The sequence below is a fragment of the Mycteria americana genome, unplaced genomic scaffold, assembly GCF_035582795.1.
Source record: "Mycteria americana isolate JAX WOST 10 ecotype Jacksonville Zoo and Gardens unplaced genomic scaffold, USCA_MyAme_1.0 Scaffold_191, whole genome shotgun sequence".
NCBI lineage: Eukaryota > Metazoa > Chordata > Aves > Ciconiiformes > Ciconiidae > Mycteria > Mycteria americana.
The window spans coordinates 30,025-49,572 of NW_027445531.1; the positions used below are offsets into that span (position 1 = coordinate 30,025).

General features: G+C 71.1%; 4 protein-coding genes across 4 annotated transcripts; all 4 read left to right on the plus strand.

Annotated features, from left to right (window-relative positions):
* Positions 1–905: 905 nt before the first annotated feature.
* SLC3A2 (solute carrier family 3 member 2) lies at positions 906–7,697 on the plus strand. Its single transcript, XM_075489544.1, has 11 exons — positions 906–1,375; positions 2,589–2,762; positions 3,409–3,509; positions 4,213–4,281; positions 4,722–4,783; positions 5,079–5,259; positions 5,971–6,122; positions 6,527–6,548; positions 6,591–6,651; positions 6,710–6,762; positions 6,864–7,697. The coding sequence occupies exons 1-11, from the start codon at positions 940–942 to the stop codon at positions 7,269–7,271; spliced, it is 1,719 nt and encodes a 572-aa protein (XP_075345659.1). The 5' UTR covers positions 906–939; the 3' UTR covers positions 7,272–7,697.
* Positions 7,698–8,317: 620 nt separating this feature from the next.
* TRMT112 (tRNA methyltransferase activator subunit 11-2) lies at positions 8,318–9,745 on the plus strand. Its single transcript, XM_075489542.1, has 4 exons — positions 8,318–8,482; positions 8,569–8,670; positions 9,298–9,390; positions 9,496–9,745. The coding sequence occupies exons 1-4, from the start codon at positions 8,402–8,404 to the stop codon at positions 9,595–9,597; spliced, it is 378 nt and encodes a 125-aa protein (XP_075345657.1). The 5' UTR covers positions 8,318–8,401; the 3' UTR covers positions 9,598–9,745.
* Positions 9,746–12,322: 2,577 nt separating this feature from the next.
* BANF1 (barrier to autointegration nuclear assembly factor 1) lies at positions 12,323–13,436 on the plus strand. The gene is given in 4 exon segments (XM_075489540.1): positions 12,323–12,368; positions 12,371–12,412; positions 12,415–12,449; positions 13,224–13,436. Coding segments are annotated over 4 exon segments (267 nt in total). The 5' UTR covers positions 12,323–12,325; the 3' UTR covers positions 13,371–13,436.
* Positions 13,437–14,117: 681 nt separating this feature from the next.
* Positions 14,118–19,390, plus strand: MUS81 (MUS81 structure-specific endonuclease subunit; the record flags this gene model as incomplete). Its single annotated transcript, XM_075489545.1, is given in 14 exon segments — positions 14,118–14,324; positions 14,424–14,547; positions 15,164–15,231; positions 15,363–15,434; positions 15,525–15,596; positions 15,756–15,826; positions 15,906–16,051; positions 16,131–16,162; positions 16,286–16,358; positions 16,984–17,103; positions 17,804–17,875; positions 17,878–17,903; positions 18,438–18,554; positions 19,296–19,390. Coding segments are annotated over 14 exon segments (1,295 nt in total), but the record flags the coding sequence as incomplete, so codon positions are not given.
* Positions 19,391–19,548: the final 158 nt, after the last annotated feature.

Genomic DNA, 19,548 nt, shown 5'->3' on the forward strand with positions numbered 1-19,548 from the left:
GGGGCTCAGGGCACATATCAAGGTTCTCATAAGAGTATTGGGGTGCCCGGGGGGCTCAGGATCCTTGTGAGAGTATTGGGGTGACCTGGGGGGTTTTGGGGGGGGGGTGCTGAGACCTCCATAAGGGTATTGGGGTGCTCAGTGGGATTTGGGGAGGATCCCAGCCCCCCCGTAAGGGTCTTGGGGTGCCCGGGGTGGGTCTTGGGGTGCAGGGAGGATCCCAGGGTTCCCTTGATGGTATTGGGGTGCCATGGGGAGCTTCAGGGTTCCCCTAAGGATATTGGGGTGCCATAGGGGGGCTCGACCTGCAGGGCTTCTTGGGGCTCCCCTGAGGGTATGGGGGGGCCCTGGGAGGATCTTAGGGTGCAGAGACGGTCTTGGGCCCCGCTAAAGATATTGGGGTGCTTGGGGGTGTCTCGATGTGGGGGGAATTCCGGGATCCTCCGAAGGATATTGGGGTACCCAGGGTGGGGTGGTTTTGGGGGCGGTGTTGAGACCTCCATGAGGATATTGGGGTGCCCGGGGGGGTTGGGGTGCAGGGAGAATCTAAAGGTCCCGCAAAAAATATTGGGGTGCTATGGGAGGTTTCAGGGTTTCCCCTAAGGATATTGGGGTGCCGTCAGGAGGGGTTGGGGTGCAGGGAAGATCTTAGGGTTCAATAAAGAATACTGGGGTGCTATGCCAGGTTCTGTGGTTCACTTTAAGGATATTGGGGTGCTATGGGGGGGTCTCGGGCTGCAGGGGTTTTTGGGGGGGCCCCATGAGAGTATTGGGGTGCAGGGAGGGTTCAGGGTCCCCTTGAAGATATTGGGGTGCCACGCGGGGAGCTCGAACTGCAGAGCTTCTTGGGGCTCCCCTGAGGATTTTGGGGTGCCATGGGGGGGTGCTTGGCCTGCAAGCTGACCTCCCCCCCAATCTTTTGGGGTGCCCCCCCAGAGCATGGAGGCGGATGCCGAGTCCTCGCCCCGCGGCCTGGAGCTGTCGGCGCTGGAAGCCGAGAAACAACCGATGGCGGCGGCGGAGGAGGGGGGCCCTGCCCCCCCCGGGCCCGATCCTGCGCCCCCGGGCGGGGAGAAGAACGGGCTGGTGAAAATCCCCCAGGATGAAGAATTAGGGGGGGCCGAAATGTCGGGGGGCTGCAAATTTACGGGATTGGGGAAGGAAGAGTTGCTGCGAGCGGCCGGGGCCCCCCCCTGGGCGAAGGCTCGCGCCATCCTCCTCTTCCTCTTCTGGCTGGGCTGGCTGGGGATGCTGGGGGCCGCCGCCGCCATCGTGGCCCGAGCCCCCCGCTGCCGGCCCCTGCCCCCCCGCACCTGGTGGGAACTGGGGGGGCTCTACCGGGCCCCCCCCCAGGCCTTTGCGGAGAATTTGAAAGGTGAGGGGGAGCTGTGGGGGGTGATTCTGGGGGACCCCCCCCGGGGTGGGGTGTCCCCAAGGGACCCAGGTGTCGGGCTGGGGACCCTCTGATTCCCAGTGCCCCCCCGCAAGGGACCCAGGTTTGGGGGGGGTGGGGGGGCACTGGGAGACCCCCCCCCGTACCCCCAGATCTTGCTCCTAAAGGACACAGGCGTTCAGGGTGGGGACCCCCCATTAGTGCCCCCCCCCCCCCCAAGAGACTCAGGTCTTTGGGTGGGGGACCCCCCTATTCTCTGTGACCCCCAAGGGACCCAGCTTTGGGGGGGGGGGGGGCACTGGGAGACCCCCCCATGTCCCCAGATCTTGTCCCCAAAGGACCCAGCAATTTGGGGTGGGGACCCCCATGTTAGTGCCCCTCCCAATGGACCCAGATTTGGGGGGAGGGCACTGAGAGATTCTTCTGTACCCCAAAATCTTGTTTTCTAGGGACCCAGGGATTTGGGGGGGACCTCCCATTAGTGCCCTCCCAAAGGACCCTGATTTAGGGGGGGTGCAGTGGGAGATCCTTCTGTACCCCCAGATCTTGGCGCCAAGGGACCCAGGCATTTGGGGTGGGGACCCCCCATTAATGCCCCCCCCCCAAGGGACCCCGGTTTTGGGGGTGCCCCCCCCCGGAGGGATCCAGGCGTCCCAGCCCCTTGTGCTGCACCAGTTTCATCAGCCACGGGGAGAGGAGCAATGACTCAGCATTTTGGGGGGGGCCCACACTTTGGGGGGGCCCTGTGGGTCTGGGGGGGGGCCTACAGCCTGGGGGGGGTCCCCCAAATCCCGGTGAGGAGGGTGGGAGCCCACCCCAGCCTGAGGATTTCCCCTGGGGAGTGTTTAGGGGCTCCCCCCACCCCAGCGGTCTTTTGGGGGGCCCTGGGGTGGTTTTGGGGGACCCAGCAGGGCGGTTTAGGTGTTCCCTGCCCTCCCAGGCCTGGGGGGTGTTTTGGGGGGCCCCGGGGAGGGGCTTGTGGGTCCTGGGGGGGGTGGGGGGGGGCTTTTGGGGGGGTCCCGGGGGTGTTGGGGTGCCCATGAACATTTTGGGGGACACTGCAAGGGAATTGGGGTACAACCCCTCCCAGTGGTCTCGGGGGTCCTGGGGTGGGGGCATTTTGGAGGACCCCTGGGGCTTTTGGGGTACACGGGGGGGGTGTCAGAATTGGGGTTCACCCCCCCTCTGTCCCCAGGCGTGGCAGCTCGGTTGGAGCACGTGGCGGGGCTGCAGGTGCGGGGGCTGGTGCTGGGGCCGCTGCACCCCCAAACCTCGGGGGACCCCCGAAATATCTCGCTGGAGGAGCTGGACCCGCTGCTGGGCTCCCTGCAGGACTTCGCCGACCTCCTGGACGCCGCCAAGAAGAAGGGTGAGGGGCACCCCCAAACTGAGGGGGCACCCCCAAACTATGGGGGGGGCCTGGTAATGGGGTGGGGAGCCCCAACATGGGGGGAGGTACCCCCCAATTGGGGTGCTGTGAGGTGGGGGGGCACCTTGCTGGGGGGGGCATCCATTATTGAAGGGGAGCACACCCCGTTATTAAGCAGATTATGGAGGACCCCGGTTTTGAGGGGGGGGTTGGATAAGGGGGGGCTCATGAAGGGGAGAGAACCCCGATATTGGGGGGGGGCAGAAAAATGGGGGGGCTGGTGGTAAGGGACCCTGATATTGAGGGAATGGCGGGGAGTCCCAGTAATGGGGAGCACCCCAATATTGGAAGGAGCCCTCGCTACCCAGGGAGTAATATTTGGGGGTGTTGTGGTGCCCAAGAAAGCACCCCAATATTTGGGTGGCTGCCACTGGGGGGGTACCCCAATGTTGGGGGGACTCTGATACCCAAGGGAGCACCCCAATACCAGTGGACAGTTTTTGGGGGGCACCCCAGTTCTTGGGGGGGGCACTGCGATATTCAAGGAAGCGTTTCAATACTTGGGGGGTGCCCCAATACTGGGGGGACCCCAAATGTGCAGGGGGGTTTGGGGGTGCCCTGACCCCCCCCCCCCCGTGCCCCCTAGGGCTGCAGGTGATTCTGGATTTGACCCCCAACTCCTTGGGGGACAACCCCTGGTTCGGGCCGGAGGTGGCCGGGGACCCCAACTTCCATGAGAAGGTCAAGGTGTGTGGGGCGCCCCACGGCGGGGGGCGGCTGGGGGGCGGTTATGGGGTGCTGTGCGAGGGCGGGGGGCAGGTATGGGGGGTAGTTGGGGAGTCAGCTGTGGGGCAGCTATGAGGTGGTGTGGGAGGGTTATGGGGCAGTGTGGGAGGCTGTGGGGCAGCTATGGGGCATTGCAGAGGGCCCAGGGGTGCCTATGGGGTGGTGTGAGGTGGTTATGGGGTGGTGTGGGGAGCCAGGGGGAGGATGTGGGGCAGCTATGGGGTGTTGTGGGGTGACATAGAGAGCTATAGAGTAGCTATAGGGTGTTGTGGGGCAGCTATGGGGTGACATAGAGGCCTATAGGGCGGCTGTGGGGCAGCTATGGGTTATTGGGTAGGGACATGGGGCAGCTGTGGGGTGGTTGGGGGGGCGGTGTGTTACAGGGCAGTTATGGGGAGGAGGTGGGGTAGCTATGGGGTGCTGCGGGTTGGTTGTGAGGCAGCTATGGGGTGATGTGGGGGAGCACAGAGGTCTATAGGGCAGCTGGGGGGTGTTCTGGAGTGGCCACAGGCAGCTGTGGGGTGGCTGGGGGGAGTCATGGGGCAGCTATGGGGTGGTGTGGGGTCTCGTGGAGGAGCTATGGGGTCCATCGGCTGGCTGTGGGGCGGGCGGCGATGCGCCGTGGGGCAGAGCGTTGACACCCCCCCCCCCCCCCCCCCCCCAGCGAGCACTGAGCGTGTGGCTGGAGCGCGGCGTTGCCGGCTTCTTCCTGGACGGCATCGAGGAGCTGCAGGTGGGGCAGGGGGACTTGGGGGGCAGGAATGGGGGGCTGGGGGGGATTTGGGGGCAGGAAGGGGGGGATTTGGGGGGCTGGGAGGGAGCTGGGGGGCAGGAAGGGGGGGATCTGGGGGGCAGGAATGGGGGTCTAGGGGGGATCTGGGGGGCAGGAAGGGGGGGATTTGGGGGGCTGGGAGGGAGCTGGGGGGCAGGAATGGGAGATTGGGGGGGTGGGAGAGATCTGGGGGGCAGGAATGGGGGACTTGGGGGGTTGGGGGTGGACTTGGGGGGCTGCGGGGGGGACCTGAGGAGCAGGAATGGGGGACTTGGGGGGCTGGGCTGTCTCTGGGGCAGGAATGGGGGGGCCGGGGGGGGGTGCGAGGAGGGAATGAGGGGTGCTGTGGGGGGGTGCTATGGGGTGGGTGCCGTGGGGTGACCCCCCCCCGCCCCCCCCAGCCCTCGGTGGTGGCCGAATGGAGGAACCTGACGGAGCAGAACAGCCCCGAGGGTGTCCCCAGGTCAGTGTCACCCCCCCCCCCGTGTCACCCCCAACCTTGTGCCCCTCCCCAACCTCAGTGACCCCCCCTGCTTCTGACTCCCCCACCCCAGGGTGCTGGGGGGGTACCCATGGCCCCCCCTCACCCTTTCCCCTCCCCCCCTCACCCTTCCCCCCCCCCCCCTTTGCAGGGTGCTGGGGGGGGCACCCATAGCCCCCCCTTACCCTCTCCCCTCACCCTTCCCCTCCCCCTTTTCAGGGTGCCGGTGGGGGGCACCCATGGCCCCCCCTCACCCTCTCCCCCCCCCCTTTTGTAGGGTGCTGGTGGGGGGCACCCGCCTGCGGGCCCCCCCGGCGCTGCTGGCGCTGCTGAACTCCTCGGGGGTGGGGCTGGTGCTGGGGCCCTTCCTGGAGTCGCTGGGGTCCGACCCCCCCGCCTCCACCCTCGCCCCCCAGCTGCTGGCCTTCCTGCACCCCCAAACCCCCCTGGCCTGGAGCGTGAGTCACCCCCAAACCCCCCGCACCCCAAAACCCCCCCCGGGGCCTCCCCAAATGCCCCTGGCCTGGAGTGTGAGTCCCCCCCCCGCACCCCAAAACCCTCCTGGGACCCCCCCAAACCCAACTGGCCTGGAGCATGAGTCCCCCCCCCCACCCCCCCCGCACCCCAAAACCCCCCTGGGACCCCCAAAGCCCCTGTGGCCTGGAGCGAGAGTAACCCCCAGCCCCCCCTGCACCCCAAAACCACCAGAACCCCCCCAGGACCCCCAAAACTCCCCTGCCCTGGAGTTTGAGTCACCCCACCCCCCCTGCACCCCAAAACCCCCAGACCCCCCTGGGACCCCCAAACCCCACCCAAAATCCCCCAACCTCACCCTAGCCCAACCCCCCCCAGCTGCTGGCCTTCCTGCACCCCAACACCCCCCCCGCCTTGGAGCGAGAGTCACCCCCAAACCCCCTGCACCCCCAAACCCCCCTGGGACCCCCCAACACCCCCTGGGACCCCCCCCACCGCCCATCCCCCACAACGACCCCGGGGACCCCACATTGTTGGGGGGGGGGGGGACGGGACAACGCAGGCACCCGGGACCCCCGTCACCCCAGAGGACCCCCCCCCCCCCAGTTGTGGGGGAGGGGAGAACACACCCACCCACCCACCCCCCCCAGTGTTGGGGGAGGGGCAGGGTGTGAGCCCTCACCCCTCCCCCGCAGGTGGGGTCCCCCCGGCAGCACCTGAGGGGGCTGAGCCCCCCCCGCGCCCCCCAGCGTCTGCTGCTGCTGTGGGCCCTGCCCGGCACCCCCGTGCTCAGCTACGGCGACGAGGTGGGGCTGGCCGAGCCCCCCGGGGGGCCCCCGCCCGGCAGGTGAGGGGGGGCATTGGGGGGGCTGGGGGATTTGGGGGGGCTGGGGAGGTGCTTTGGGGGGGGGGTTGGGGGGGTGGGGGGTTGATTTGGGGGGCTGGGGGGGATCTGGGGAGGTGCTTTGAGGGTTGGTTGGGGGGGCTGGGGAATGGGTCGGGGGGCTCAGGTGCTTTGAGGGTTGATTTGGGGGGGCTGGGGGGGCTGGGGGGGGTTTGGGGGGGCTGGGGGGTGCTTTGAGGGTTGATTTGGGGGGGGCTGGGGGGTTGGGGGTCGGTGTGGGGGGGGCTGGGGGGCTGCAGGGATGATTTGGGGGGCTGGGGGGTGCTTTGAGGGTGGGTTTGGGGGCTGGGGGATTTGGGGGGGTTCTGGGGATCCGGGGGGTGGTTGGGGGGTGCTGTGGGGCGCAGTGGGGCAGGGGGTGGAGGGGGGGTGAGGGGTCGTGCCCTCTGACCCCTGCCCTCTGCCCCCCAGCTGATGTCGATGCCCTGGGACCTCATCGACGGGATCCGGGAGGGCGACCAACAGCACCGAGGTGGGCGGGGCCTGGAGGGGGCGGGGCTTTTCTCAATGGGCGGGGCGTCTCCTTAAAGGGGCAATGACCCACTGCCGGTTCAGACGGGGGCGTTTTCAGCCGAAGGGCAGGGCGTGTTCTTAAAGGGGCAATGCCCGCGGCATGGTCTTAAAGGGGCCGCGGCCCAGCGCATATTTTTAAAAGGGCAATGCTACAGGGCTGGTCCTTAAAAGGGCAACACTCGGGGAATGTCTTTCAAGAGCGTGGTGTGGGGAGGCGGCGGGCCCCCCCGTTTAACCCCTCTCTCCCCGCAGGCCATGCTGCTGGATCTGTGCCGCCGTCTGGGCGCCCTGCGGGTGCGGGAGCGGTCGCTGTCGCTGGGGGAGGCCCAGGACATTCCCGCCAGCCCAGCGGCCGCTTTCCTGCGGAGCTGGGACCAGAGCGAGCGGTTCCTGGTGGTCCTGAACCCTGGGGATCAGTTCCTCTCCGGCCTGGCCGTGCAGGACCCCCGCCTGCCCTCCCACGCCACCCTGCGCCTCAGCACCCACCGCTCCCTCCCCCCAGACCCTCACGTCGACCTGGGGGCCCTTGATCTCCTGCCTTACGAGGGGCTGTTGCTCAGTTTCCCCTACACCCCATAGCACCCACCCTCCCCCACAGCTTCTGTGGGGCAGCAGCAGGGGTGCCTCTCCCACCCATGTATCCCTCCCCACCTCAGCACCCCCAGGGCAGGGTGACACCCCCCCCCCCCGCCAGCACCCACCAGTGTGTGACCCCCCCCCCAGCACCCCCTGTTTTTGGTGGAGGGGGGGTGGGGGGGTGTCTCACCCAACTTCTCACCATTTTTGGGAATTTTGGGGTCCTCCACCCTGTTGAGGGTGTTCCCTTATTCCCATGGCACTTTGGGGGGGGTCCTTTCTCCCTCGGCCCTTACTTTGGGGTGGGGTAACACTCCATTTTGGGGGAGCCCTTGGCAGTATCAGGGTGGAGTGTCGCCGCTTGTCCCGGGGGGGTTGGGGTGTCCCGTCTGTCCCCCCCAAATGCTGAATAAATGAGCTGCGTTTGTGCCCCCGCCTTTGTGTCCGTGTGTGTGGGGGGGTACTCGGACACCTGGGTCCCCCTGTGGGCCCCCCCCCCCCCCCCCCCCCCAGGGTCTCGGGGGGGACCCTGGATTTTGGGGGGTGGAGCTGTCCGAAGGTTTGGGGGTGACCCAGCCCCGTAGCTGACCCACGCTTGGACGTGGTGGGGGCTGAGGGGGACGCAGGGCTGCAAGGGGGCTTGGGGGGCGGATGGCAGCCTGCCCTATTGCTTGTATTGCCCCAAACCCCCCAGATTTACCCCAAAGCCCCATCTTGCTGTGGGGCTGGGCTTCCTGTGGGGCCGGGCCGAGCCCGCACCCCTTGAGTGCACCCCCACTTCGGAGCCCCAAAGCCTCCCCACCCCCCACCCCCCCCCAAAACCGCTGCACCCCACGACCCCCCGCCCCCTCCCGCGGGGGGTACCGGTGCTGACCCCGCCCCCAGCCCCGGGTGGCCACGCCCCCCGCCCCAGGCCACGCCTTCTACCCCGCTCCAGTCCTTGCTTCGGCAGCCGCCACGCCCCCACGCTCCGCCCCCCGTTCCAGCCGTTGCCTGGGCAACTGCTTCCCCCCCCCCCCCCCCGCCGTTCCTCGCCCACCGCGCAGGCGCCCTCCCCGCCTCCTTCCCCCCGGAAGTGACGCGCCGCCGGAAGCGGAAGAGGCGGCGGGAGCGGGAGCGGCGGCGGCAGCGGGATGAAGCTGCTGACCCACAACCTGCTCAGCTCCCACGTCCGCGGCCTCCGGCCCGGCGGCGGCTTCCCCCTGCAGATCCAGGTACGGCCCCGCCCCTCCCGGGACGGCCCCGCCCCCTTCAGGCCCCGCCCCACCCCCCACCCCCGTTACCGGCCCGTTCCCCTCAGGCCTCGGAGGTCCGCGTGCGGCCGGTGCCGTTCAACGCCGCCTTCGTGGCGCGGCTGGTGCCGCGGCTGCGCTGGGCCGCGCTGCTGGAGGCGGCCGAGAGCGTGAGTGAGGGGCGGGGGGCTCCGGGTTTGGGGGGCCCGGGGGGGGGGCTCCGGTCTGGGGGAGCCGGATTGGGGTTAGGGGGGTTCCGGGGGGTCTGGGGGAGGGGGTGCCGGTTTGGGGGGAGCACGGGGGGGCTCCGGTTTTGGGGAGGGCCGGTGCGGGGGAGACGGTTTGGGGCGTCCGGGGGGGGAGGGGGGGGCCGGTTTGGGTTTGGGGGGGCTCCGGGGGGATCTGGCGAGGGGCTCCGGTTGGGGAGGGCACGGGGGAGCTCCGGTTTTGGGGGAGCTCCGGTTTAGGGGGTGCCGGGGCGGGGGGGGGGGGCTGGGGGCGGATGCGATTTGGGGGGAGCACAGGGGGGGCTCGGGTTTTAGGGGTCCTGGGTTGGGGGCTCTGGGGGGGTCCTGGGGGTTGGGGGGCCCGGTGCGGGGGGTTGTCTCTGATCTGGGGGGCTCCTGGGGTCTCCGGTATGGGGAGGCACCGGGGGGGGGGGGTGTCTCAATCCAGGGGCTCCCTGCTTTGGGACGGGGTCCTAAGGGGGGGCAGTTTGGGGGGTCCCTGCTTTCGGAGGGGGGGCCGGGCCACATTTTGGAGTTCCCCAGCCTCCCCTAACCCCCCCCCCCCCGAAGTTGGGGCACCCCTCGGAGCTGCCCCCCGAACCCGCCCCCGACTATGAGGGGGACGAGGCCTTCCTGCGGCGGGTGCACCACGTCCTGCTGGAGGTGAGGGGGGACGGGGGGGTCCCCGAAACCCGCGGGGGTCCCCAAAACCCCGGGGGGGGGGTCACCCCCGACCCCCTCCCCACGTGTCTCCTGTTCCCCCCCCAGGTGGAGGTGCTGGAGGGGGTCCTGCAGTGTCCGGACTCGGGGCGCCGGTTCCCCATCTCCAGGGGGATCCCCAACATGCTGCTGAGCGAGGAGGAGGCCTGAGGGGGCGGGGCGGGGCTGGGGACCCCCCTGCACCCCCCATTTATTGTGGGGGGGGTCCCCTCAAAACACGGGGGGGCCCCCAAAGCAGGGCAGAGTCATTATTTCCCCCACGGGGGGGGGTGTACCCCAAATAAAGGGAGTTACCAGATGTGCACCCCCAAAATGGGGGGGTAAAATAGGGAAGGGGCAGAAAAGGGGGGCAGGAGGGCAGGGTATAAAATGGGGCAGCTACAAAATGGAGGGGGGGTAAAATTGGGGTGCAGGGGGCACAAAATGGCGGGGGGGTAACGGGGGTGGGCACAAAATGAGGGGGCGGGGGCCCCGGTTTTATCGCAGCCCCCACACAGGGGGGTGCTCCCCAGGGGCGTGTTGGGGGGGGGGGGGGCTGCTTTTGGGGACCCCCCTTTTAAAGCAGGGGGGGCTCTTGACTAAAGGTGGGGGTTTTGGGTGCTCCCTCCTTTGTTGTAGTTACTGACCCCGGGGCACCCCAAAAGTGGGGGGGGGTCACGACCCCGACCCCCCCGCCCCGAGCCCTGACCTGCCTGCAGGGCCCAGCACACCCCTTTGCCATTTGCATATGCATGAAGGGGCGGGGCCTAACCGCGGGGTTATTTGCATGGTGGGCGTGACCGCTCGGACCAGGGGTGGAGTTCGGCGGTCTCAATTTGCATACGGGGCGGGGCCGCGCCGTCGGGGCTCACGTGTAGGGGGCGGGGTTATGCCTTGTGTTTTTGCATAGTGGGCGGGGCCTGTCCCGCTCTGGGCGTGGGCTGCCGGCGCTCATCCATATGCATGAGGGGGCGTGGCTATCACCGCCCCCTCCACTCACCCCGCTGTTTTCTTCCCAAAGTCCCGCAGATCCGGTCGGAGTTTAAGGCGGTTTAGTGCGATTTGCCTATTTATTGCGAATTTTTGAGCCTTTGGGGCTTTTTCTGCCCCAAATCTCCCCTTTTCCCCCTAATCCCTCTTTTTCACTTCCAAATCTCCCTGTTTTGCCCCCAAACTCCCTGTTTTGCCCCCAAATCTCTCCTTTTGCCCCCAAAATTCCTTCTGCTTCTCCAAACTCTGGCCTCTCGCCCGCTGGTTTCCAACGCTTCTCCCTCTTCCCGGCGCCCTGCGCGCCCACGTGGCCGTCAGCGGGTTTCCCCCCTGAATTTAATAAAAATCCCGCTTTTTATGCCGATTTTGGGCCAGCATCGCCACTTTTGGTCTCTTTAAGGATCCTCTCGGGAGAACCCGGTGGGATGAGGGAGGCCGGGGGCTCCTCGGGGTCAGGGACGTGGCGGGGGAAGGAGAGGACATGGAGGGGTGGGAGTGGGGAAGAGGGGAGGGACCAGGGGATGTTCTCCAGGTGTCCAGGAGAACCGGGGGAGGAACACGGAGACGTCGTCCGGGTGTCCAGGGGGACCCAGGGACGTGGTCCGTGTGTCCGGGGGAACCCAGAGGTGTCCAAGTGTCCAGGGGAACCTCAGAGGAACCTGGAGACACTGTCCAGGCGTCCCGGGAAGCCTGCAGCCATCGTCTGGGCATCCAGGGAAGCTGAGGAAGAACCTGGAGATGTTCTCCAGGATTCCAGGAGAACCTGGGAGGAACACGGAGACATCGTCCGGGCTCCCAGGGGGACCCAGGGCATCGTCCAGGATTCCGGGAGAACCTGGGGGAATCCGGAGACGTCGTCCGGGTGTGCAGAGGAACCTGGAGATGTTCTCCAGGATTCCAGGAGACCCTGGAGGGAACATGGAGACATCGTCCGGGTGTCCAGGGGGACCCAGGAGGACCCGGGGACACCCTCCGGGCTTCCAGGAGGAGCCAACAGGAACCTGCAGACGACGTCTGGTGTCCAGAAGAGCCGGACACCTTCTCCAGGCGCCGGGGGAACCCAGGGACATCGCCCGGGGGGGGGGGCACCTGGGGGCACCGCGAGTGTCCGGAGACCGGGGACGGGCCCCAGGCGCCCGGGCCCCCGCCGCTCTCGATGCCTCCGCCACCCGCCCAGAGCGGCCTCACGCCCGCCGCCAAGCGGCCGCTCCGTCTCCCGCCTCTATGGTTGTCGGCGGCCGGAATTGACGTCAGGGCGCAGGCGCGCGCGGCGGCAGCGGCCTGAGGCGGGAGCGGCGGTTGGAGCGGCGGGAGGGGCCGGTGAGGGGCGGGGGGGGGGGGGGCCGGGGGGTCCCCGAGGGTCCCCGGTGTGTCCCCCGTGTGTCCCCCGGTCCCGGTGTCCCCCCCCCGGCCGGCCCCGCCCCCGCAGGGTCCCCGTGTCCGCCCGCCGCGGGCCCCTCCCGCTCCGTCCCTGTCCCCACAGGGTCCCCAGCTCCGCTCCGCGCTGTCCCCGTGTCCCCGAGCCGCCCCCCTGTCCCCACGCTGTCCCCACGCTGTCCCCCGTGTCCCCACGCTGTCCCCATCCCCCCTTGCTGTCCCCCTGTCCCCACGCTGTCCCCATCCCCCGCCCCCCCCGGGCCATCCCTGTGTCCCCACGCTGCCCCTGTCCCCCTCCAAGCCATCCCCGTGTCCCCTGAGCTGTCCCCGTGTCCCCTCACTGTCCCCATCCCCACACTGTCCCCATCCCCTCACTGTCCCATCCCCACACTGTCCCCATCCCCACACCGTCCCCGTCCCCCCTCACTGTCCCCATCCCCACACCGTCCCCGTGTCCCCGTGCCCCCTCGCTGTCCCCATGTCCCCAACGCTGTCCCCGTGTCCCCTCACTGTCCCCGTCCCCGCAGGCGCCATGTCCTCGACGTCGCAGAAACACCGAGACTTTGTGGCGGAGCCGATGGGGAGAAGCCGGTGGGGACCCTGGCCGGCATCGGGGACGTGCTGGCAAGAAGCTGGAGGAGAAGGGCTTCGACAAGGTGGGGACACTTGGGGACAACCTGGGGACAGCCTGCCCGGGAGTGTCCCCGACAGGGTCCCCAGGAGGTCAGGGAGTCCCCGAGGGGATGGGAGTGTCCCAGCCATGTCCCCAGGGAGGTGGGGGTGGCCCCAAGGGGGTGGGGGTGGCCCTGGGGACACGGTGGGGGACACAGGACCCCCCTGGAGACACGGGGGTGGCACAGGGTGGGACATGGGGACATGGCGGGGACATCCCTGGGGACATGGGGGTGGGACACGGTGGGGGCACAGAGATGTCCCCAGTGACATGGGGATGGCACAAGGACCCCTTGGGGACAGGAGGGTGGCACGGGGACATCCCTGGTGGCACAGGGTGGGACATGGGGACATGGCGGGGCACAGGGGTGTCCCCAGCAACATGGGGATGGCACAAGGACCCCTTGGGGACATGGGGGTGGCACACAGTGGGACATGGGGACACGGAGGGGGCACAGGGGTGTCCCCAGCAACATGGGGACGGCACAGGGACCCCTTGGGGACAGGAGGGTGGCACGGGGACATCCCTGGTGGCACATGGGGGGGGGTCAGGGATGCCCTTTGTCACCAAGACGGGGGGGGGGACGACACACAACACACCGGTGTCCTTGGAGCCGCGGGGACCCCGGGGGGCAGGGGGGGGTGTGTGTGACAATACACACGACGGACGGAGGTCGCGGCGGGCGGTGACGCGTCCCCGAGGCGGGGGGGGAGGGGGGGGCGTCCCCTCGGGCGGTGACGTGTGCCGGCGTGCGCAGGCGTACGTGGTGCTGGGGCAGTTCCTGGTGCTGCGCAAGGACGAGGAGCTCTTCCGCGAGTGGCTGAAGGAGACGTGCGGCGCCAACGCCAAGCAGGCGCGGGACTGCGCCGGCTGCCTGCGCGAGTGGTGCGACGCCTTCCTCTGAGCCCCCCCCCCCCCCCAAACCCCCCCCCCCCCGCCACCCCGGGGCTCCCCCCCGCATCCACGGACACCCCCAAACCCCCCCCCGCCTCCCCCTAAACTCTGGTGCTGCTCGCCCCACCCCCTCCACCGGGGGCTGGGGACCCCCCCCCCATTTTGGGGTGCCCCCCCCTTCCCCCCCACCCCAACCATCCCCGCGGGGGGGGGGGGAGGGGGGGGTGTTGGCACTGCCCGCCCCCCCCCCCCCATCACCCCCAAACCACCCAGGGGTTTGTGGGGGGGTCCCCAACTCCCCCCCCCCCCCCCGCGGCTGCGCTGACATTGCCCCCTCCCCCCACCAGGAGGGGGGGATTTCGGGGTGTTCCCCCCGCGGGGGCGCTGTCATTGGCATTTTGGGGGTGTCGCCGTGTCCCGTCCCGTGTCCCCCCCCCCGAATTTGTTTGTAAAAGGGTTTTCTAAACAATAAAGGTTTTGCTGTGCTGGATCCGGCCCCGCTCTGCGACGGGGGGGGAGGGGGGGGGAGGGGGCAGCGGGGCCTCCAGAGCAGCCGAGCGAGGCCTCCGGGCGGCCCAGAGCGGCAGCGAGGCCTCCGGAGCAGCCGAGCGCGGCCTCCCGGTGGCATAGAGGGGCAGCGAGTCCTCCAGAGCAGCCGAGAGGGACCCTCCCGGTGGCATAGAGGGGCAGCGAGTCCTCCAGAGCAGCCGAGCGGGGCCTCCCGGCGGCCCAGAGCGGCCCCGCCGTGTGAAGAGCGGTTCCGGGTCAGAGGTCGCCGCTGTGCCGGCGGCGGGAGCTCGCCGTGACCGGCCGCCCCCGCCATGCTGGAGCCCGCCGCCGCCGCCGCCCCCCCCCGCCGCCGCCGCCGCCGCCCCCGCAGCCCCCCCAACCCCCTCTTCACCGCTGGCTGCGGGAGTGGCGGGACGAGGCCGCGGGGCCGCGGGCGAGGGGCGTCTACGAGCGGGTGGGTGGCGGGGGGGGCGGGGTACGGGAGACGGGGCCCGGTGCCCCGGTCGGGCGGGGCTGTGCCGGCGGGCCGGGTCCCACCGTGTCCCCGCCGCAGGCGCTGCGCTCGCTGTCCCGGTACCCGCTGCGGCTGCGCTCGGGGCGGGCGGCCGCCATCCTGCAGCACTTCGGGCCCGTGCTCTGCCGCCGCCTCGAACAGCGCCTGCGCCAGCACCGCGCCGGTGGGCGGGGCTTCGGGGGGGGCGGGGCCTGGGGGAGGGCGGGGCGTTGGTGGGAGGCCACTCCCCCCTCTGCCAGTGTGCTGGGGGGGGGGGCGGCTGTGGGGAGGGGTGGGGTCTCGAGGGAAGGGCGGGGCGAGGGTGGGCGGAGCGAGGGTGGGCGGGGCTTTGGTGGGAGGCCACCCCATCTGCCAGTCCCTGAGAGGCGGGGCCTCGAGGGAAGGGGCGGTGCTTGGGGTGGGCGGGGCCTTGTGTGAGGCCACACCCGCGTCAGTGCCTGGGATGGGCGGGGCCTCGAGTGAAGGGGCGGAGCTTGTGGTGGGCGGGGCTTTGTGGGGAGGCCACACCCCCTGCCAGTGCTGGGGGACCCTCTGGGTGGGCGTGGTTTGTGAAGGTGGAGCTTTGGGTGGGCAGGGTTTTGGGTGGGCGGGGCCTCAGCACCCACACCCCCCCCCATGGCAGCCCTGCAGGGGGTGGAGCTTGGGGTGGGGGGTGGAGCTGTATGGGTGGGGGTGGGTGGGGCTTGGGGTAACCCCAAGGGTAGGGGTGGGGGCTCGGGGTGGGCGGGGCCAGATGCTGCTAATTTGCATGCTGATTTGCATATCGACCCCCTCCCCAGAGCAAGGCCTCCCCCCCAGCCCCCCCGCAGAGGGGAGGGGCCCGCAGAGTCCCCTGGCTCCGCCCACGGTGAGTGGCAGCACCGCCCCTCCCCACCCGGGGCCCTGCTGCGGGGGGGGGGGGGGGGAGGGGAGGGGGCGGCACCCAGGCGCCTGGGTCGCCCCCGCCCCCGATGTCGCATCCCTCCCCTCCCCCCACAGCGCCGCCCCGCCCGCGACTACCGGCCCCTCCCCCGCTCGGGGGCCCACGCCCTCCTGCTGGCCCTGCACCAGGTGAGCCCCGGCTGGGGGGGAGGGGCCCGGACACCTGGGGGTGTCCCCGCCCCTCCCCCCCCAATAGCTCACCAGAAGCCCCGCCCCCAGAGCTCAGAGCCCCTCCCAGAGGCGGAGCTTCTGCGGCAGGCCCAACCCTTCTGCAACCGGCCCCTGACCCCGGTAAGCGCCGTCAGCAGGGACCAGAGTGAACGAACGGGGAGCGGGGCTTACCGGCACCTACGCCCCTCCCCCACGCAGGCCTGCCCCTCCCCTCTCGTGGGACCCCCTGAGGGTGCCGGGGGGGAGGGGACGCACCCTCTGTCACCCTTCCCCCCACAGGCAGCCCCCGGGGGGGCTCTGGGCACCCTCCTCCGCCGGGACCTGCTGCAGCGGAGCGGCCGCCCCCCCCGGTACGCCCGGACACCGGGGACCCCCCCCTCCCCCCCCCCGCCCGGGGAGCACCCCTGCTCACCCCTCCCCCCTCTCCAGGTACTCGCTGACCCCACGGGGTCAAATCCTGGCCCAGCGATTGGCTGCTGCTGCCCTGGAAGCCCCGCCCCCGCCCCAGGAGACCCAGGCGGCCGGGGAGGGTCCTCGGCTGGGGAGGGGGAGAACCCCCCTCCCCCCTCCCCCCCGTGAGTCACGTGGACGCCTGGGTCCCCTTGGGGGGGGAGGGGCTGGGTCCACCCTGGGGGGGGGAGGGGGGGTTCCCAGGCACCTGGTTCCCCTGGGGGGGGAGGGGCTGGGTTCACCTTGGGGGGGGGGAGGGGGGGGAGTCCCAGGCACCTGGGTCCCCTGGGGGGGGGAGGGGCTGGGTTCACCCTGGGGGGGGGAGGGGAGGGGCCCCCCGGACGCCTGGGTCCCCCCAGGGCTGCCCCGAGCTGGAGTTCGAGCTGCGACCTGGCGAGTTTGACATCATCCTCTGCGCTGACGTCACCGAGGCCAAGGGTGCCTGTCCCCTCCCCCACTCCGCCCCCCTCCCCGTACCCTCCCCCACCACGTCCCTTCCCCCACCCTCTCCCCGCCCCCCCCCCCCCGGGCTGCTCTGTCCTCGTCCCAGGGCTGGCGCGTCCCCTCCCTGTCCCAGGGTGACAGTCCCCATCCCGGGGGTGGCGCGTCCCTGTCCCCGCCCCAGGGTGTCCCTGTCCCCGCCCTGGGGGTGGCATGTCCCTTGTCCCTGGGCTGTGTCTGTCTCTCCCGGGGGTGGCGTGTCCCCATCCTGGGGGTGGCAGTCCCCACCCCCGGGTGTCCCCGTCCCAGGGTCTCCCTGTCCCCCTGTCCACCCCCGCCGGGGTCCCCCATCCCCCCCGGGGTCCCTCCTGTCCCCCTGGGTTGTCACTGTCACTGTCCCCCCGGGGTCCCTCTGTCCTCCCCTCCCCCCCACGGGGTGTCCCCTGTCCCCGGGTCCCCCTGTCCCCGTCCCCCTGTCCCCATCCCCCCCGGGCTGTCTCCTGTCCCCCCCTCCCCCTCCCGGGTGTCCCCTGTCCCCGGGTGCCCCTGTCCCCCCCCTCCCCCCGGACTGTCCCGGTCCCGGTCCCGGTCCCGGCCCCGCTGACGCTGGCCCGCAGGCGGGGTCCCGGGGGGGGCCGGGTGCCGGCGCTGCTGCGGGGCCGGGTCCCGCTGCTCCTGCGCCGCCTGCCCGTGGGGGACTTCCTGTGGGTGGCCCGCGAGAGGGACCCGCCCCCAGGTGGGCGGGGACAAGGGGCGGGCGGGGACAAGGGGCGGGGCCGCGGGGCGGGGGCGGAGCCACTGGTGGGGATGGGGTGGGAGAGGGGGTGGAGCCTGGTAGGGATGGGCGGGGCCGGACTCGGTGGGCGGGGACAAGGGGCGGGGCGGGGACAAGGGGCGGGGCCGCGGGGAGGGGGCGGAGCCACTGGTGGAGGCCGGGTGGGAGAGGGGGTGGAGCCTGGTAGGGCTGGGCGGGGCCGGACTCGGTGGGCGGGGCGAGGGGTGGGGCCAAGCTGCTGACCCTGCCCCCCATGGGTCTGGGTGGGCGTTTGGGGGCGGGGCCAGGCGCTGACTCCACCCCCATGGCGCTGGGGTGGGTGAATGTGGGCGGGGCGGGGGGCGGGGCGGGGGGCGGGGCCTGCCACGGCCCACCGGGGAGCTGGGTGGGAGGGGTGCTGGGGGGGTGGGGCCAGTGAGTTGGCTCCGCCCCCATGGAGGCGGGGCCGGGGGTGTCCCCGGCCCCCCCCCCTCGAGCCGGCAAGGGGCGGGGCCAGGTGCCGACTCCGCCCCGTGGCGGTGGTGGGCGGGGCCAGGCGGCGCCCCCGCCCCCCAGCATGCTCCGCCGCGAGCTCTGATGTGCGGGCGGGGCCGGCTTTGGGGGCGGGGCCCTCACTCTGAGGGCGGGGCGGGGGCGTGGTTCAGCGCTGGCCCCGCCCCAGGGCGCCCGCCGCGGGAGCTGGTGCTGGACGTGGTGGTGGAGCGGAAAGCGGCGGCGGATCTGGGGAGCAGCCTGGCGACGGGCGGTACCGGGAGCAGAAGGTGCCGGGCACCGGGGCACGGGGGGGACTGGGAGGGGACTGGGGGCACTGGGAGGGACTGGGAGGACTGGGAGGACTGCAAGGGACTGGGGGCACTGGGAGGGACTGGGAGCACTGAGAGGGCACTGGAGGGACTGGGGGCACTGGGGGGTCTGGAGGGGACTGGGAGGCACTGGGGCGGCAGGGTGGGTGGGCAGATAGGAGTCTGGGGGGGAGTGGGGGGCAGTAGGGGGACGGGGGATGACTGGGGGCACTGGGAGCACTGGGGTGACTGGGAGACACTGGGGTGATGGGGGGGGCACTGGGGTGACTGGGAGGCACTGGGGGGCACTGGGGTGACTGGGGGACACTGGGGTGACTGGGGGGCACTGGATGACTGGGAGGCACTGGGGGGCACTGGGGTGACTGGGGGACACTGGGGTGACTGGGGGGCACTGGGAGGCACGGGGGTGACTGGGGGGCACTGGGGTGACTGGGGGGCACTGGGGGGCACTGGGGTGACTGGGGGGCACTGGGGTGACGGGGGTGCCCCCAGTTCCGGCTGGGCCGCTGCGGGCTGCGCCAGCCCGTTTACCTGCTGGAGGAGCCGGGGCGGGGCGAGTGGCTGCCCCTCCCCCTCCCCGTCCTGCGCCAGGCGGCCGCCAGCACCCAGGTACCCCGGCACCCACGGGAGCTCCCCGGCACCCACGGACCCCGCCCCCGAGCTCCCTCCCATCTCCAGGGCCCCGCTCGCACCCGTGGGACCCCCCCCACGGGACCCCCCCAGGACCTCCGTGGCACCCAGTGGGACCCCCCCCCAGCACCCATGGGACCCCCCCCCTCTCTCCCTGGGACTCCCAGCACCCACGGGACCTCCCCGGCACCCACCAACCCCGCCCAGAACCTCCCTCACTCCCCCAGAACCCTGCTCGCACCCATGGACCCCCACGCCCACAGGACCCCCCAGCACTTCCCCTGCACCCACGGCACCCAGTGGGACCCCACACACCTATGGGACCCCCCCCGACCCCCCCCCCCGACCCCCCCCCCCCAGCACCCACGGGGCCCTGTGGGACCTCCCTGCACCCACGGGACACCCCAGGACCCCCAGCACCCATGAGACTTCCTGGGACCCCCCCAGCACCCATGGGACCCCCCCCCCCCACCTCCCTCTCTGGGACTCCCAGCAACCCCCGGGACCCCCCAGCACCCATCACCCCACCCAGCACCTCCCCCGCACCCCTGGGACCCCCCAGCACCTCCCCCGCACCCATGGGACCCCCCCCCAGCACCCCCAGGACTCCCCTCCCCCGCCCCGGACATCCCCCACGGCCCGGGTGGGGTCCGGGGGGGCCCAGGCAGCGGGGGGGGGAGGGGTGGGGGTCCGGGGGCTCAGGGGGCCCCGTCCCGGCAGGTGGGGGACGGTTTCTTCGTGAAGCGAACGGGGGGACCCCGGGAATCGGCCGCGTACCTGGGGTGCTGGGGCAGCAGCTGCAGCGGCGCTACGGGGTGGGGACGGGGGGGACGGGGGGGGGGGACATGGGGGGACACAGGGACAGGGGGGACACGGGGGACGGGGGGGTCACAGGGGTGGGGGGACATGGGGGGGTGAGGGGGGGACAGGGGGGACACGGGGGTGGGGGGACACGGGGGCAGGGGGGGACATG